This window comes from Microcaecilia unicolor, chromosome 6, assembly GCF_901765095.1.
Source record: "Microcaecilia unicolor chromosome 6, aMicUni1.1, whole genome shotgun sequence".
Classification (NCBI taxonomy): domain Eukaryota; kingdom Metazoa; phylum Chordata; class Amphibia; order Gymnophiona; family Siphonopidae; genus Microcaecilia; species Microcaecilia unicolor.
This window is the reverse complement of record NC_044036.1, coordinates 179,355,772-179,373,751: the sequence shown is the minus strand read 5'-3', so window position 1 is coordinate 179,373,751 and position 17,980 is coordinate 179,355,772. Positions and strand designations below refer to the sequence as shown.

The window sequence follows — 17,980 nt, the reverse complement described above, 5'->3', positions numbered from 1 at the left end:
CACACAATATGCAGTATAACATTTTAGTAGACAGCATTGGGTATGAGCAATGAAACATATAGAGTAACAGGAGTTGGAAAAAAAGGGAACTAATTTAAAGAAAGTTGCACAAATATAATTTCAGCAGGGATAGCAGTAGATAAGCAAGTCCTGCTACAATATGTGCAGTTGGTACCACACCTTGTGAGTGTATGACTAGCAAGTTAATTACTTCTTCCATTAATGGCCTGGGGGAAGAGCCAAGCTTTCATAGTAACATAGTAGATGACGGCAGAAAAAGACCTGCATGGTCCATCCAGTCTGCCCAACAAGATAAACTCACATGTGCTACTTTTTGTGTATACCCTACTTTGATTTGTACCTGTCCTCTTCAGGGCACAGACCGTATAAGTCTGCCCAGCACTATCCCCACCTCCCAACCACGCCTCCCACCACCGGCTCTGGCACAGACCGTATAAATCTGCCCAGCACTATCCCCGCCTCCCAACCACCAGTCCCACCACCGGCTCTGGCACAGACCGTATAAGTCTGCCCAGCACTATCCCCGCCTCCCACCACCAGCTCTGGCACAGACCGTACAAGTCTGCTCAGCGCTATCCCCGCCTCCCACCACCGGCTCTGCCACCCAATCTCGGCTAAGCTCCTGAGGATCCATTCCTTCTGAACAGGATATGTTTATCCCACGCATGTTTGAATTCCGTTACTGTTTTCATTTCCACCACCTCCCGCGGGAGGGCATTCGAAGCATCCACTACTCTCTCCATGAAATAATACTTCCTGACATTTTTCTTGAGTCTGCCCCCCTTCAATCTCATTTCATGTCCTCTCGTTCTACCGCCTTCGCATCTCCGGAAAAGGGTCGTTTGCGTATTAATACCTTTCAAATATTTGAACGTCTGTATCATATCACCCCTGTTTCTCCTTTCAATGTGATGTGCAGCATTTACCGTGTACTAAATCTGTTAGCGCACCTTAGTAAAGGAACCCTTAACCCTCCATTACCACAGGTACAAAACTTATACAGTAAGGCCACTGGGGACAAAGTACCTGTATGTAACATATAAATCACTTTGGTTGTACCACAGAAAGGTGGCATATTTTTATTTTATTTTTGTTACATTTGTACCCTGCACTTTCCCACTCAAGGTAGGCTCAATGCGGCTTACATAGGGCAATGGAGGGTTAAGTGACTTGCCCAGAGTCACAAGGAGGTGCCTGTGCCTGAAGTGGGAATCAAACTCAGTTCCCCAGGACCAAAGTCCACCACCCTAACCACTAGGCACCTCCTCCACTACATTACCCTTACCATTACTGCATTACCCTTATTCTCAGTCATTTTAAGTTTCTCCTGTCTTGTTTTAACACCACCACTAACCCTGTTACCTTTTCTTTCCTGAGCATCCCTAACAAGAAATGGACTTATTTTGCTCATTTTTATCTACTGCTAAAGTCTCAAGGCCAAAGACTGTTGCAGAGACAATGACAGACACCTAGACTAGGGCTGGGAGAAGGGAAACACAGTCACAAACTATGGCTGGCATGTTAACAGGTGGCCAAGTTACCCAAATCCAGGGTGGATTTTGAGTTAGTCCTGGATTTTCAACATTTCCACCATGGTATCTTATGAGACCTTTAGAATTGATTGCAATGGATAAAATTAGGGACTACAAATTCCACACTGCTTTTCAAAACCAGAACTGACCAAAAAATGGCTCCTGCCTGCAAATGGATAACTTTGGGGCTCTGAGGTACAGGAAGGTGACAAAAGTAAAAATTGGGGAAAAAAAGTATTTTGACTTTAAAGACATTTACAAAAATATTTTAGGTATTGTAAATCACAGCAGTTTGTTTCAGTGCTCTTCTGTTTGTCTCATGTTTTGCATACATATAACTATTGGAATAGTTTAATGGTTAGAGCAGCAAGCTGAGAACCAGCTAAGATAGGGGTCAAATCCAACTGACATTCCTTCAGATCTTGCGCAAGTTACTATACCCTCAATTAACCCCCCCCCCCTTAATTAGTAAGTCAGCGCCACTGCAAAAAATTGGAGCTGTGGCCAGTACCTGTTAAGAAGGCAGATACCTAACTATTGTAATATATTTTGCCTTGAGGAGGTGTTTAGAAAGGTCAGTAGTTAAATCTAAATTCAACCATTTCCTACCCAACCCCCACCTACCTTCCTGAAGCTCATAATCCAAAACTGGGCTGCCTATAAGATAACCGGAACTCCCTCTTCCTCTCCAGAGTCCAAGCCCTTTTCCGCTCCCCTGACAGAAAAACAAAAAGTATTGCTGACAAGATAATGCTGAATAAAAGCTTCACATTTTAACGTACATAGCAAGCATTATATCATGCATGTGTGTGTGTGTGTGTGTGTGGGGGGGGGGGGGGGGGTAAAGAAAGTCTGTGCCTTCCACAGCCCGCTGTACTCTGCTTCAGCCTCCCGAAACGAGCAAATCACCTATGTAGAAGAACAAAATGCTGAAAGCACATAAAGAAACTCATCTTCTTTAAACAGCAAAGTAAGATAAACATCCACTTGAATAAACTAACAAAGAAGAAAAAATAAGACAACACTACCTCACCGAGTAGTCAAAAAAAAAAAGGGGGGACACACCACAGACCCCACCACCTAGTCTCTATAAAAGCACTGCCTCCAACAAGATGGCGAAAATGACAACCCTTTACGCAAAACGTCAACCCCCACCCCAATGGCACGAGCCGCTGTACCGCGCCTTGTGGCTGCTGCCCACCTAGCTCCCACAATGCATCAGGTTTTTTTTTTCCTTTCCTTGCTGGTGCTGCGGTACTGACATGGCGGAGACAATGAAAAAAAGAAGTTCGGAGTAACGCAGTCCGGTCTTCAGCATAGCAGCACTGGCCGCTCGAATCCCCGTAGTCCCCACCCCACCCCCCACTTCCTGGGGCGCCCGTCGTCGGGTCTGCCCGCCCCGTTCCTCCTTCCTCAGGCAGGCCTTGGGTAATCCTGTCCCTTGCCCGACCGTAGGCCTGCCTGGTCGCCACCGGCGCGACCTTCCTCAGTCCCTCGCGTGTTTACTTTAGGCCTCCCTTCGTCCGGGTTCCCTCCGCCTTCTTTCCTGCAGGCCATGAAGCTGACGGATAATGTGCTGCGCAGCTTCCGCGTGGCGAAGGTTTTCCGCGAAAATTCCGACAAAATCAACTGCTTTGACTTCAGCCCTAATGGGGAAACGGTGATTTCCAGCAGTGACGATGATTCCATCGTCCTTTATGACTGTCAGGAGGGCAAGTGAGTAAGAGAAGGCGTAACGGCGGGGTGTCTGTTAAAGGTGTCTGTCTTTTTGTTTTTCTGGAAAGTAATTTAGTAAGTAGGCGCCAAAGGTGCACCTGGTACCGGTTTTGGTTTCTGGTTGGGGAGCTTTGTAGTGGTGCCAGCTCGCTTTTCTGTTTATATGGATCTGGTTCTGTTAAGAAGCATTTATGTAGGTCGTTAGGTTTTGCTGCACTACTGATTGTTGAATTGTATGGTATTGCGTTTTTGTATTCGGCTCGGGGGATGTTCTGGACAGACTAGGCGAGAAGGAAGGCGAACTGATTGGGGAAGGGGATGGGTAAAGAACGGGAGTGGGCAAGCGAGATGATCTATTGCGGTGGACAGGAGTAGGTGGGATTACTCTGGGAAGACTGAAATTGTGGCGGGAGTACAGGAGCGGTGCATATTAAAATCAGCTTGCTTTCAATGAAAGGGGGAGGCGGGAAATTCAGGATGAGATTAACTCGGTGTTGAAAAGCAGGAATTGATATGTGCAAGTCCAAATTCACTGCTTGTATTACATATTTCGTTTAGGAGCGTCCTAGTTTATTTTTTAACAGTATCCTTAAAATGAGAAATCCATATGTGTGTGTGGGCCACGTGATCAGAACCCATCTGTATGCTGCTGTCTGCTGATTATCTTAGTCCGTTGGAGTATGATCGATACTCCACAAATTATGTGAATATCCTCCAGAATTGTATTAGTTTCCACAAAATAGCGCTGCAATATTTTAATTCATGATGTATTGTAAGCCACATTGAGTCTGCAAAGAGGTGGGAAAATGTGGGATACAAATGCAACGAATAAATAAATTGTGTTGGATAGATGCTGCTGAAGTGGTTTGTGTAAAGGAAAAGGGAATTTTTTTTCTTAAATTGCCTGCATTTGGCCCAGACCACGTTGGTGGTTCCTGATTTAAAAAAAGAAAAGGTATAACTATAGATAGCTTAGTACTATGTGGCTGAGAGGCACATTGGAATGCATTTTCTTAATAGCATCAAAGTAGTTGCTAAATATGGCTTTTAGACTTATTTTTACTTTCCAAGGAGTTGTTAAGTATTGAAATATTTTTTGTAATACACTCTCTTCTGAATTCTCTTCCCTGTATTTTCACCATACTTAAAACCCTACCCTTAGATAAAATTGCTATACCCTAATGTTCTCTTGCTTTTATTCTATCGCCCTATCATTTCCCCATTGATACATTCCATTGTTCTATTTCCCAAATGATATTTTGTCCATTGATTCATCCCACTGTTCTACTTCCCAAATGACATTCTATCGTCCTATCATGTCCCCATTGATACATTCCATCGTTCTAATTCCCAAATGATTTTTTGATTTTGACTTTGTCTTCCCATAACTCCTCACTATGTAACCATAACTATACTGTAACAAATTGTATTTCCATCATTCACACTGTATTGTAAGCCACACTGAGCCCGCAAACAGGTGGGAAAATGTGGGATACAAATGCAATAAATAATAAATAAATATACCTAATTTCTCTGTTATAAATATATTCAATTAGCAATAGGCTGGACTCAAGGAGTCAAATTTTATTTTTAAATTATGAAGGAATTACTTGTACAGATGAACAAAATGATTAGTGGCCGACAGTTGTAATTGTTCCTGTATTGAGCTGTATGGGAAAAGTGAAACATCAACACACCAATAAAAATGCAAATTATCGCTGAATAAAATACAGTTTACCATACAATACTATATCATGCCTTAGCCTAGTGGCTGTGAAATGAAAAGTCCAGCTTGATCCCCATGGGGAAGTGGAGCAAATTCCTGGTTAGTTGCAAATGAAGGCTTGCCGTATATGCTCAAATATAAACCAAGCTTTTTGGGCCCAAAATGTGGGTCTCAGTTTATATTTGTGTCTTTTCATCTGCCACCGTCGTTACTGTCATTTCTTCCTCCATACCCAAGCCCTACAGTTACAAGCATTTTACTGGCAGTTCTTCTTGCCTTCCTTTGGCTGCTGTGGACAAAGTAAGTTATGCACAGGGTTGGTGCAGGGGCTTAAGCATCTGCACATAGCTGCTTCCGCATCAGCCAAAGGAAGGAACTGCTAGTAAAATACTGGTAACGGGGGCGGGGGGGGGGGGGGGAGTGTAGGAGTATGGAGGAAGAAATAGCGGTACCCACAGTGGTGGGGCTGTATGTGGAGGAAGAAATGCTGATTATTGGGGTGGTTGGGTGTTACCATACACTTGAGTATAAACCCCTCTGGTTTATATTTCAGTTTCACCCTAATGGGGGGTGGGGGGATGGAGATGAGTATATACAGTAAATAGTGCCTGGTTCTGATTGTTAGAGCAGGGGTTCTTAACCTTTTTGTGTTCCTGCACCACTTTAACTGATCGGTAAAACCCTTGCACCTCCTTAAACCACATGTCCACGAAGGAAGTTACTACTGACAGCTACATGTCATTGTTATCTGCTAACAGCGCTAATTGCCAACATGTACCTACAATTATGGTAGTACACAGTTACACTAGCAGTAACTGTCCTAATAACTGCCTTTGCTCTGACTAGAAAGTTTCAATGAATTTTCTGTTTTCAAGACCATTCGGGCATCACTGGTTAAGAAGCTCTGTGCTAGAGATTCAAAAGGTGTAGGAGAACTGCCAGGCTCAAAAAAACAAAACAAAAACACAGCAGTTGATAAGCCTCAGCTAACAAATATTATGTAAAATATAAAGTCATGAGTGTGAAAGACAAACTTGCATTGTTACATAGTAAATAATGGCAGATAAAGACCAGTCTGCCCCAAAGTGGCCAGAGCTACACCTGCCACAATGTGTAGGTTACACTCCTTCATCAGCAATCGGCAGTTTGTCACCATGCCAGCCATATATAGGCAGTTAAATATGATTCAGTCTTGGAACACCATACTAATAGTCCAAAGCAGTGGTTCCTAAACCTGGTCCTGGAGGCACCCCAACCAGTCAGGTTTTCAGTATATCCACAATGAATATTCATGAGAGATTTGCCTGCAGTGGGGTATCTCCAGGACCAGGTTTTGGAACCACTGGCCCAAAGAGTTTTATTATGGCTGCAGAATAGTCACATTCATTATCAATATATGATTTATTTTTTATTAATTAATTTGTTACATTTGTGCCCCACATTTTCCCCACCTATTTGCAGGTGCAGTGTGGCTTACATAGTACTGTAATGGTGTTTGCCAATTCGGTTGATAACAAATACAGGTTATATTGTGGTCTAATGAGGTAGGTGTATATCAGGCACCATGAGGGTCAAAGGGAATGTAGATTGTATATTGTCCAGTTCGCGCATTGGTTATGCTGTGTTGCTGGGTGTGGGGATTTACGGTGGATCAGTGGGGTAAGCCATTTTGAAGAAGTTGGTTTTTAGTGATTTCCTGAAATTTAGATGGTCATGGATTGCTTTCACAGCTTTTGGGAGTCCATTCCATAATTGTGCGCTTATGTAGGAGAAGCAGGATGTGTAAGTTGTTTTGTATTTAAGTCCTTTACAATTTGGGTAATGTAGGTTTAGGTATGATCATGATAATCCGATTCTGTTTCTGGTTGGTAGATCTATGATGTCTGTCGTGTATCCTTGGACTACGCCATAGATAATTTTGTAGTCTAGAGTTCAGATTTTAAAGATGATCCTTTCTTTGGGAGCCAGTACAGCTTTTCTCGGAGGAGTCTGGCACTTTTGAATCGTGTTTTACCAAATATCAGCCTGGCTGCTGTGTTTTGGGCAGTCTGGAGTTTTTTTGTGATTTCTTTGCATCCCGCGTATATTCCGTTGCAGTAATCTGCATGGCTTAGGACCATTGATTGTATTAGGTTACAAAAACGTTCTCTCGGGAAGAAAGGCTTTAATCGTTTAAGTTTCCATATTGAGTAGAACATTTTCTTTATTACGGAGTTTACTTGGCTCTCAAGGGTAAGGTTGCGGTCAATTGTGACTCCGAGTATTTTTAGACTGTCTGAGGTAGGAAGGGTGTGTCCTGGGGTGTTTATAGTTGTTGGTTTGTACTTGTTGTGTTGTGTTGTGTTGAGATGAGAGGATGAGGCAGTGTTTTTTTTCAGTGTTCAGTTTCAGTTGGAATGAATTTGCCCAAGAGGCCATGATGTTCGGGCCGTCATTGATTTCATTGGTTATTTCTGTTAAGTCATGTCTGAAGGGAATGTAGATTGTAACATCATCTGCATAGATAAACGTGTTGAGGCCTTGATTGGATAGGGACTTTGCTAGTGGGATCATCATTATGTTGAAGAGTATTGGATATAGTAGAATTGGAAAAGGTACAGCGAAGGGCGACGAAAATGATAGTGGGGATGGGACGACTTTCCTATGAAGAGAGGCTGAGAAGGCTAGGGCTTTTCAGCTTGGAGAAGAGACGGCTGAGGGGAGATATGATAGAAGTGTATAAAATAATGAGTGGAATGGATCGGGTGGATGTGAAGCGACTGTTCACGCTATCCAAAAATACTAGGACTAGAGGGCATGAGTTGAAGCTACAGTGTGGTAAATTTAAAACGAATCGGAGAAAATTTTTTTTCACCCAACGTGTAATTAGACTCTGGAATTCGTTGCCGGAGAACGTGGTACGGGCGGTTAGCTTGACGGAGTTTAAAAAGGGGTTAGATAGATTCCTAAAGGACAAGTCCATAGGCCGCTATTAAATGGACTTGGAAAAATTCCGCATTTTTAGGTATAACTTGTCTGGAATGTTTTTACGTTTGGGGAGCGTGCCAGGTGCTCTTGACCTGGATTGGCCACTGTCGGTGACAGGATGCTGGGCTAGATGGACCTTTGGTCTTTCCCAGTATGGCACTACTTATGTACTTAACAAAGATACGGACTTGAAATTTTGAACAAGCATTATGCTTGTGCTGGACATAATACTGCCAGATTTGCAACTAACCAGCATCTATAACCGCCCTGCAGGATCTCTTCAAAGTTGGTACTGTCAGCGCAAATGGTAAAATGTACCAAAGTTCAAAGCCAATTATTAAAAAAGAGTCTGCTTGAATCAGCTTGTGAACAGTATCATCTGAAAGAGAAAATTGTGCTCTACAACACTGTTTTTGTTTTGCAATGCCACCATTAAGTAGCCATTTATTCAGGTCAAAGTATGTTATATTTTGTGTGCGTGATGTATTGCATTGGTCCATGATGGCTGAGCCATTACTGGTTATCACATTGATGAAGTTTTCGACGTCTGTGTTGTGCTGAGGAAGTGTGCTGCGTAATTTTATTATTTTTTCGTTAAAGTAGTTAGCAAGTTTGTCTGCAGGTGGGATGTCTGTGTTGGTTGTGGTGATAGGGGTGGTGTCTAATAACTTATTTATGAGTTGAAATAGTTTCTTCAGATCTTTGTAATCCGGTTCTATTTTAGTTTTGTAGTATGACCTTTTGGTTTGTCTTATTGCATATTTGTATTTTCTATGTATTTGTGTCCATGCATTGAGTGTATATTCATCTTTTATTTTTTTCCATGTTCGTTTAAGTTTCCTGGTTTGTGTTTTGAGTTTTTTAAATTCGTCATTGAACCATGGTATTGAGTTTTGTCTTCTTGATATTCTTGTCTTTAAGGGTGCTATTTCATTTAGTACGCTTCTGCATCTATCCTCCCAGTGATTGAGATAAGGTATGGAATCCATTTGCATTGTCCATTCGTTGTCATATATCAGTTGCCAGAATACTTGTGGGTTGATTTGCCCTCTCGTAGTGTAAGTTGTATGTTCTGGTGTACGGTTTAATCCCTTCTTCCGCCAGTCTAGTGATAGGTTCAGTTTGTAGTGGTTGGTCCAAGGTGTTTCTGTCCATTTGATGTCTGTTATTAATAAGTTATGATCCGTGGACAGTTTGTGTGACAAGAGATCTAGTGTGTGTCCCTTGGTGTGGGTAGCTTGCATGTGAGGCCATTTTAGATCCCAGGATTGTAGGAAGTCTTTGCATTCACATGCATTGGTGGAATCGGGGTCTTCTAGGTGGAGGTTTATGTCACCTAGTATTAGTGTAGCTTTCTGTTGATTGAATTGATAGCTCTCTAACCCCATAAATAGTAAACACAGTTCTTGTGTATTCCCCAGTTGAAGCCCCAAAGCCTACTACTACTTATTTCTAAAGCGCTACTAGACGTAAAAGATTGTAAACGAGCAGGGGTCATAGACCAGTGCATAAACACATGTTGGTCTCCCACATTTGAGCAGAAACACTGGTCTGTCTTACCAGGAATAAAGCTTCTTTCCACAGCAGGATGCCAAAGGTCTAGTGAAATTCTGCCTCCCATTGTGTCACTTAAGGCTTGTGGGTTGCTGGATCCAGAGAACCTCCAGGGTTTCTGGTGCTTAGTGGTCATCTCTTTATAGGGAGCACTGTGCAGGCTTTGTCGACATTGGAGATAGAAGAAAAAGTCCAATTTATTTGTTACATTTGTACCCCATATTTTCCCCACCTATTTGCAGGCTCAATGTGGCTTACATAGTACCGTACAGGTGTTCACCCGTCGGTTGGTAACAAATACAGGTTATATTGTGGTCGAAGTGAGGTAGGTGTGTATCAGGCACCATGAGGATGGCAGTTAAGTCCTACTCTATCTGGTGCTGGGCAAATACTTTCATCTGCCCCTCCTGCAATAAATGAGCTATCAGAACTAAACCCTTTAATTTCAATCTCCCCGCCTTCCTCTTCTGCTCTGGAGAGGTGTCCATAAATAAGGCAGTAATAAGAGCTAAAACCAAGACTATGCCCAGGTTCTCCATATGACTCAGCAGCTGTCTCCAAAGCCGCAGGACATGACTATTATAGGGATTATAGAAAGAAGGAGAACCCTTTGATATCACCGGTTCCCATTGAAATGTATAAAGGTGATTTGGGGGGGGGGGGGGGGGCTACATGATAATGCTCCATCTGTGTTAAAGGTTTCAGACTCGCCCCATTCTTCTAGTCCCAAATGTGCTGTACCTGGCCTGCCAAATAGTAACTATGTCGGCTTGTAGTTCAGATCAAAAAGTATCTAAACAGAGAGCTTAATACCCAAATATTTTAAAATTATGTTTTAACCCTCGAAGAGGAAGTTGTTCTGAGTGCAATTCACTTCCTCTCCTGATTGATATTAAGGGTTTCAGTTTTTTCCAGATTGGCCTTTAAACCTGATATTCTGCCACATAACTTCATCTCCTGCAAGAGATCATGAGAAAGGCTGAGAAACCAACAAGATTACGTCATCTGCAAATGATGAGATCTTAGGGGCCTGAGAACCTGCAGTTATACTAGTTATGCTAGTGGCATCTCTAATCCACTGAGTAAAACGCTCCATGACCAGGGCAAATAAAACTGGGGAATGTGGGCATGCACGATTACTGAGCTTCAGGCTCTCTTGCTAGGATCCCTTTCTTGTTTTTTGGAGGTGGGTGTCTTCTGGGGGGGGGGGGGGATCCCTTTCTTGCTTTTCGGAGGTGGGTGTCTCCCTGCACACTGTTCTTTCCTTTATTCCAGAATTGGTATCAGCATTTCATCTCAACCAGTCTGTGGAGCTTCTGTCGTTTTGCAGAGGATAGAGAGGTTCAGTATTCTTCCTTGAAGCTTCTTGATGGGCGTAGAGTCCTCAATAGATATCTGGAAATCATGAATAAGTTTAGCAAATCGGATAGACTCTGCTTTTTGATAAACAGAGGCTTGGCCTTATGACTTCCAAGCCCACTATTGCTAGATGGCTGAAAGAGACTATTGAGCCAGCTTATTTGTTTGCAGGGAAGCAGGCTTCTCAGACCTTGCGGGCTCATTCTACAAGGCATATAGCGACATCCTGGGCAGAGGCTACCTTACTGTCTCCAGTGGATATTTGCAAGGCACCAACGTGGTCGACGCTGCAAACCTTTGCCAAGCACTACAGGTAGACATTGTGGTGCACTTGGAAGGCAATTTTTGGGTTTCATTCCTCAGGGCGACTGTGCCAAGATCCCACCCTCTCTAGGGATTGCTTTGGAACATCCCACAGGTTCTGGAATAATGGAAAGTTACATAATAGAAGCAAAAATGAGGTCTTAACTGATAATTTTCTTTCCATTAGTCCTTCCCACTATTCCAGAGGCCGCCTGAGGTTTCTGAGACCTTTAGTTGGTGCAAAGTAATGGGTCAAACAATAACTTCCATTTTGTATGGTACTTCCTCTTGTTCAGTACAAGTTCAGAGATGAGAGGTCCACACGTTAGCTCGTCTTGTTAGTGTTTAGTTTATCAAGTTGTTTAAGGTTGTAATGTGTTCCGAGTTTCTCCTTACTGTTAAATACTGAGATGCTGGACTGGATGCTAAGAGAGATGTCTGAGCTCGGTTTTACGTTCTCCGTCTCCATCTGCCAGTTGATGGTCACAGCTATTCCACAGGTTTTGGAATAGTGGAAAGCTATGTAATAGAAAGAATTATCAGGTGTGATTTAATTTCTCCTTGGAGAAAGGTAGGCTTAGAATTAAATAGGTAACCTCAGTGACTCAGTTTTATACTACTCTGCTCACTTAGTGCAGGCAGATTAATGATTAGATTTTTCTATCATTAAGTCTTTTATATTTATGTGTATTGTTACTTATATCCCACATTATCCGAAAGGGAGTTTATGTTCAATGTGGATATTTACAGCGAAAAATGTAAAATAGGACCGCATTTCAATCAAAAATGGTAATTGCAATTAGTCGCACAATTAAAGCCAGGGCATAGCCAGCTGTTCATGGAAGGGGGCATAGGGATGGACTGGGAGGTACGCATTTCCTGTCTTCCCCCCCTCCCCACACACATTAGATATCATACCTTTACTGGTGGGGATTCCGAAGCCAGTTGAAGAAGTTCACTTCCAAAGCGTCCCCTTTTCTTGTGCTGCCTCAGGAGTGAGGAAGTCAGCGGGGTTCCTCCAGCTACCGATGCAGGCACTTCTCGAGCATACTCAGTTCATGCACAAACTGAGTATTCTTGGGGAATGCAAGCATTGGTGGCTGGAGGCAGCCCGCTGACTTCCTCGCTTCAGAGGCAGTACAAAGAGGGAAGGGGGTGGCTCATCCAGTGGGTTTCTTCGGCTGGCGGGTCTTCAGCTACCCCACCAACCATTGAACAGTTACTGTAGCTTTGGAGGGGGCCTGCACCCATTCTCAATCCCCCCCCCCCTTCCTGGATTGCTGGCAGCTCCCCTCCCTCCCTGTTTTCCTTGCTATTTGCAGTACTTCACCTTGCAAAGACTGTGTATTGAAATGCTGCCTGGACCAGGAGTAGGAAGGGGCAGAATGGGTCAGAAGGAAAGGTTCAGTGCAGTCTGAGGCAGCGTTTTAATTAACTGCCATTTCTGGGCAAAGATTTACTGCAAATAAAGAAAACCAGGAGGAGACAGGAGCCTCCAGCGGTCTAGGAGAGTAGGAAGAGATGCTGGACCAAGCATGCAGATGGGGGGGAGAGCGGGTTAATCATTAATTGCGATTAATGATTAATGTGCATTCCTAATTGGTCAAATAACTTTTCAGGTGCACACCTCTAGCACTCGGGAACATTAAAGTATAAGAGTGAACTGCACAAGAATTCCTACTGAGAAAAGCAAAAAGACAGTATTTAGCTTGCTGAATTTTGATTCATCAAAGATTTAAAAAACATACAAGCAATTTTAAACTTTATATGAGAGGAGATCGAAAGCCTGTGTAATTTTTTAAGGAGTGGAGAAACGCTCAAATTTATTCAATTTTTTTTTTTTTTGTTACATTTGTGCCCCACGCTTTCCCACTCATGGCAGGCTCAATGCGTCTTACGTGGGGGGTTAAGTGACTTACCCAGAGTCACAAGGAGCTGCCTGTGCCTGAAGTGGGAATCAAACTCAGTTCCTCAGTTCCCCAGGACCAAAGTCCACCACCCTAACCACTAGGCCACTCCTCCTCTAACTTAAAAATTATTATCTGGCTGCTGTGTTTTGGAGTAGCTGTAATCTCCTTAAAAGTTTCTTAGTAATTCTCCCATATAAAGAATTGCAGTAATCAAGATAAGGCAGAAGGACAGCCTGAGCAATATTTCCAAAACTTTCTACGCTTAAACTGGACCGAATTACCCTTAATTGAGAAAGATGAAAATGAAGCCTCATAAGAGCATTAATCTGCTCTTCAAAGGTTAACCTTGAATCCAGTGTAATGAGTAAACTTTAGATCTTTTTTGTGATATGTAAAATTTCTCCTGTAGTAAGTTGCAGGCAATATTTGTTTTCAGCCCCTTTGACTTACGGGCTCATAAAAAGTTTCTTAAGTTAATAAAATATTTAGTCAGCATAGCCACAATGTTTTCAAAGGTGTCTAACTCTGGACATAGATGTCATCAGTGTACGTCATTACCTGCACACCAAGTGAAGTTAAGAATGCTCCCAATGGTCTCATATATATGTTAAAAGAGCAAAGGAGACAAGGGGGACCCCCTGAGGAACACCACACCCAGGAAGCCAGGGCCCAGAAATACCACCATTTTTCTGAACGCTATATGTTCTGTTCAAAAATTCCTCAAACCATGAAATCACTCACTTATTTCTAGGATAAGCAGCATAAAATCTACTTTACTTTTTTGAGATCTTGCCAGGTATTTGTGTTCTGGATTGGCCACTGTTGGAAACAGGATACTGGGCTTGATGGACTTTCGGTCTGTCCAGTATGGTGACACTTCTTATTCCAAGTTTTTGCCCATATCATAGTAACATAGTAAATGTCGACAGGTAAAGAACTGCATGGTCCATCCAATCTGCCCAATAAAATAAGGGAAATGGGACTTGATATACCGCCTTTCTGAGGTTTTTGCAACTACATTCAAAGTGGTTTACGTATATTCAGGTACTTATTTTGTACCAGGGGCAATGGAGGGTTAAGTGACTTGCCCAGAGTCACAAGGAGCTGCAGTGGGAATCAAACTCAGTTCCCCAGGATCAAAGTCCGCACTAACCACTAGTCTCATAACATATGATGCACTATAACATATATTCTTGATATTGATCTATCCTTGCCATTTTCATGGCACAAACTGTAGAAGTCTGACTGGCATTGGACTTATTTCCCAATTACTGGAGTTACCATCTAAGCACTGGAAATTCTTTCCACATTTTAAACAATTTTTCAATCTGTGGTCTATATTTTTATTTTTATCATCTTTGCTTGTTTTGTCTTCTCTTACTTTCACCTCTGGCCCTTCATTCATTCTGGTCTTTCTTCTTTTTCAGTTTCATTGTGCTCTTGTCTTGTGCCCTCAGTGGATATTTTTATATTTTTCTCTGGTTCCCTCTTTCTGCATGCTTTCCTTCCCCTGTTCCCTCTCCCCTTTCTCCTACACTCTCTCTCCTCCCTTCCTCTTCCTTTATTTCCTTAGATTCCTCTCTCTCCCACCCACCAAATCCAGGGTCCTCTCTTACCCCTTTCTCCATTCCTAGGTCTCTCCTTCTCCTACCCAGGCTATTGTTTTCTTTCCTTCTCCTCCACTATATTAATATTTTTTTAAGAATTTCAGTGCAAAAGAAGAGAGCATTTTAAAAAAGAACAGAATTCCCCACTAACCTGCTTTGTAGTCCTTCCAGTTGCCTCGCCTTTTTTTCTGCAGTGGCAGGGGCAGTGATTCAGACAACCTGCTTGTGCCAACCTGAGTCTTCTTTATGCTTCCTGTCTATGCGGAAGTGGGAAGTTGTGTCAGAGAGAAGACTTGGGGTTTGGCGTGAGCAGGGTGTCTGAATTGCTGTCACTACAGAAGAAAACTTCAAATGCTGGGTCACTGGCTGGAGATGGGACCATGGCACACCAGTGTGCTGCGGTACAGCAGTTGAAAAATGCTGCTGTAAAGACCTGTCTCATAAATCAGAGCTACTGTGGCTCTTCTAAAATCTTTCTTTTTCATTGGATACAGTTTGTAAAGCAATGCCTGGTCATTGCTTCATTACACTATTGCTTGGACCAAGCCACAGTAAAGGACAGTGCCTTCAGTCTGCTGTACTGGCCAATCTGTGTGATGTAGCAACTCTTGCACAGTGTTTTTTTTTTCAGTGCAGCCTGCTCTTATATAGGAGACTGTATATAAAAATGTGAGCAATCCTAAGCTTGGGAGTTGGCTACTTGTGTGCCTGAGTCCTGCTTTTTGATGGAAACAAGGCATTATCGCTCATCCATAACAGATGTTTCCTGTAGACAGCAGGATTCATTGGTACACAGTGTTTCCTGACTCCCTCAAGAAATTTTTGAGCTTTGAAACTCAGGAACTGCTGTGTGCGAGAAGGGCCATGCGTATACAGAACTTTACACTAAGGTCTGATCTCTGGAAGAGCTGTTCTATCCTGGCAATGTACTGTAACATGCAATTGTGTTAATCCTGCTTGTCAGTGGTAAATATATGTTAAGGTGAGAACAATGTTTTGTATATTAAAACTAATTTTTTTTTCTGACAGGCCAAAGAGAACATTGTACAGCAAGAAGTATGGTGTGGACCTCATAAGATACACTCATGCTGCTAACACAGTGGTGTACAGCTCCAACAAAATTGATGGTAAGAGTCGGTCTCGTGGGCATGGGTATCTGTAGGCATTAAAACAGTGTTCTCCATATTGGAAGTAGACGCTAACGGAAAACCTCCACCGGAACTGGAATGGGATAGCATGGTGGTGTTTGCCGGTTGGAATTAGCATTGTGTGAGTGTATGTGCAAATAAAATAAATGAAATCTGATTCTTATATTCTCTTTAAAGACTTTTTGGTTGTGTGCAGAATTTCACTGTCCATCCTAAAACAAGTCTGTCCAGAAAGCTAATATGGGAAGCCCAAGACAGATTTTCATATCAATTTACGTAAATTATCTGGCTACTGCATCTATGCCAATTATGCCTCAGTTGCCACATAACAGTTAGAGCTACTTAATTGGTTCAGAGATATCTGCTGAAGAACACCAATGTAATAACTTTCATAATGTGCTGCTTATAAAATATTGCCTTAACCATTTATATGGTTAGTAGTTCAGATTCCACACACATTTATTTTAGAAGAAACACACTTGTTAACCAAATTACACAGGCAACCTCCATTGGATGTAATCTCTAGTATAAAGACAACAGCGGAGTGGATGACAAATGGCAGGAGTCTTTTTAACAGTTCTTCAGTCTGACTCGACATGGACTGTGTTTCGGTGACAACCTGCATCGGGAGTCTGTGATTGTCACATGGAAAATATAGGTCTAGATTTTATGGAGTTTGCTGCGATTGAATATGAACGGTGGGAGCAGGATTTTTTATTTTTTAAGATATATATATATATATATATATATATATATATATATATATATATATACACTGCACCTTTGGGTCATAATTGCAGTTGAATAATTGTATGCCAGTTTAGATCCCTGTGTTTCAAGCTTTCAGATACTTTCTTTTCTTTTTTTTTAATTTACGACAAACTGGTTTCACAGCTGGTGATATTTTACCTTGGGTACTTTGTCAGGAAAGGCTTTTGATATATATGGTATAGATCTAGTTTGATTCTAGGCCTATATTTTCTGTGTGATAACCAGACTCCTGACGCAGATCTTGTTGCTGAAACATATCCATGTTGAGTCGGATTGAAAAACTGTTAAAAGGACTCCTGCCATTTTGTTATCCACTCCACTGTTGTCTTTTTGCTTGCTTGTTTTGTGCAGAGTGTGGAATATTGTCTTTTCTGCATAACTTCTACCCGGTGCAGATTTCAGTGTAACTAAATCATTTCTTTAAGGGCAAGGAGGATAGCAAGCCTTCACATAAGGGTGATGTCGCTGACAGCGCCCAGTGTGGGGAAAAAGCTTCTCCAGCTTGTGCAGTTTCTAGGGTTGTTGGAGTTGAACTAGACAATATATTTAATATGAGATTGCGTATTAATCTTGTGGTTAAATCTTTTTTTTTTTCCTATTAAAAACTTCATATAAAATATTTTAATACTTCTACTTTTAGACTAGAAGTTGCTTTTTCTTTCTAGAATTCACTAATATAATGTGGTTTTCTTAGTAGTTATCTCTTTCTTTCTAGAATTTTATTACATTTCCCTTCTCTAAACAAGGTTAAGTTTTAAGAGGTTTTTGACCACTTCTGTTTTCTATCAAACAGTTCTATTTTGGAATTCATTACCATTAGAACTTCGTAGAATCAATAATTACTTGTTTTTTTTAGAAACTCTCTAAAAACGTTTTTATTTAGAAAATATTTTAAAGTGTTATTTTAAATTGGTTTGTAATTGAATGATACAATGGATTAGCATTTTTTAGGTCATTGATGGTGTCTTATCTGTACAACTTGTTCATTCTTTTTATCTGTGACCCACTTTGAATTGTGTATGGTATTAGCGGGATATAAGTCCAGTATAACGTTAAGTATGGTGTCATTTGTTGGCTGTGAAGAATTCTGATGTCTTTTCCCTGTTTCATAACTAAGGGGGTCATTTACTAAAGATTAGCACGCTATCTTCAACAAGGTCCATAGGAATTAAATGGGTCCTGTGGCAGATAATGTGCCTGACCTGTTGTGAAAGACCCCTAAATTAAAATCTGACATTACTGCACTTATTTTGGCAAGTGTTATGCCATTTATTTATTTATTTGGATTTTGCTCACATCTTTTTCAGTAGTAGCTCAAGGTGAGTTACATTCATGTACACTGGGTACTTTTCTGTCCCTGGAGGGC

At 41.8% G+C, this 17,980-nt stretch overlaps 2 protein-coding genes across 6 annotated transcripts in view; one reads left to right on the top strand and one right to left on the bottom strand.

Annotated features, from left to right (window-relative positions):
- The window catches only part of GLYCTK (glycerate kinase), a 44,553-nt gene extending 41,956 nt beyond the window's left edge, over positions 1 to 2,597 (bottom strand). For 3 of the 5 annotated variants that reach the window (XM_030205311.1, XM_030205314.1, XM_030205315.1), the window contains exons 1-2: positions 2,463 to 2,590; positions 2,178 to 2,268 (exon numbers count right to left, since the gene is read on the bottom strand). The gene's annotated coding sequence lies outside the window, so the exon portion shown is untranslated. Of the gene's footprint in view, positions 1 to 2,177; positions 2,287 to 2,462 lie in introns of those variants that run through there. The other 2 variants (XM_030205313.1, XM_030205312.1) reach the window with 2 other exon arrangements.
- Positions 2,598 to 2,759: 162 nt separating this feature from the next.
- Positions 2,760 to 17,980, top strand: part of WDR82 (WD repeat domain 82) — an 89,806-nt gene continuing 74,585 nt past the window's right edge. The window contains exons 1-2 of the mRNA XM_030208504.1: positions 2,760 to 3,269; positions 15,725 to 15,822. Coding sequence (XP_030064364.1) covers positions 3,109 to 3,269; positions 15,725 to 15,822 — 259 coding nt within the window. The 5' untranslated portion in view covers positions 2,760 to 3,108. The remainder of the gene's footprint in view (positions 3,270 to 15,724; positions 15,823 to 17,980) is intronic.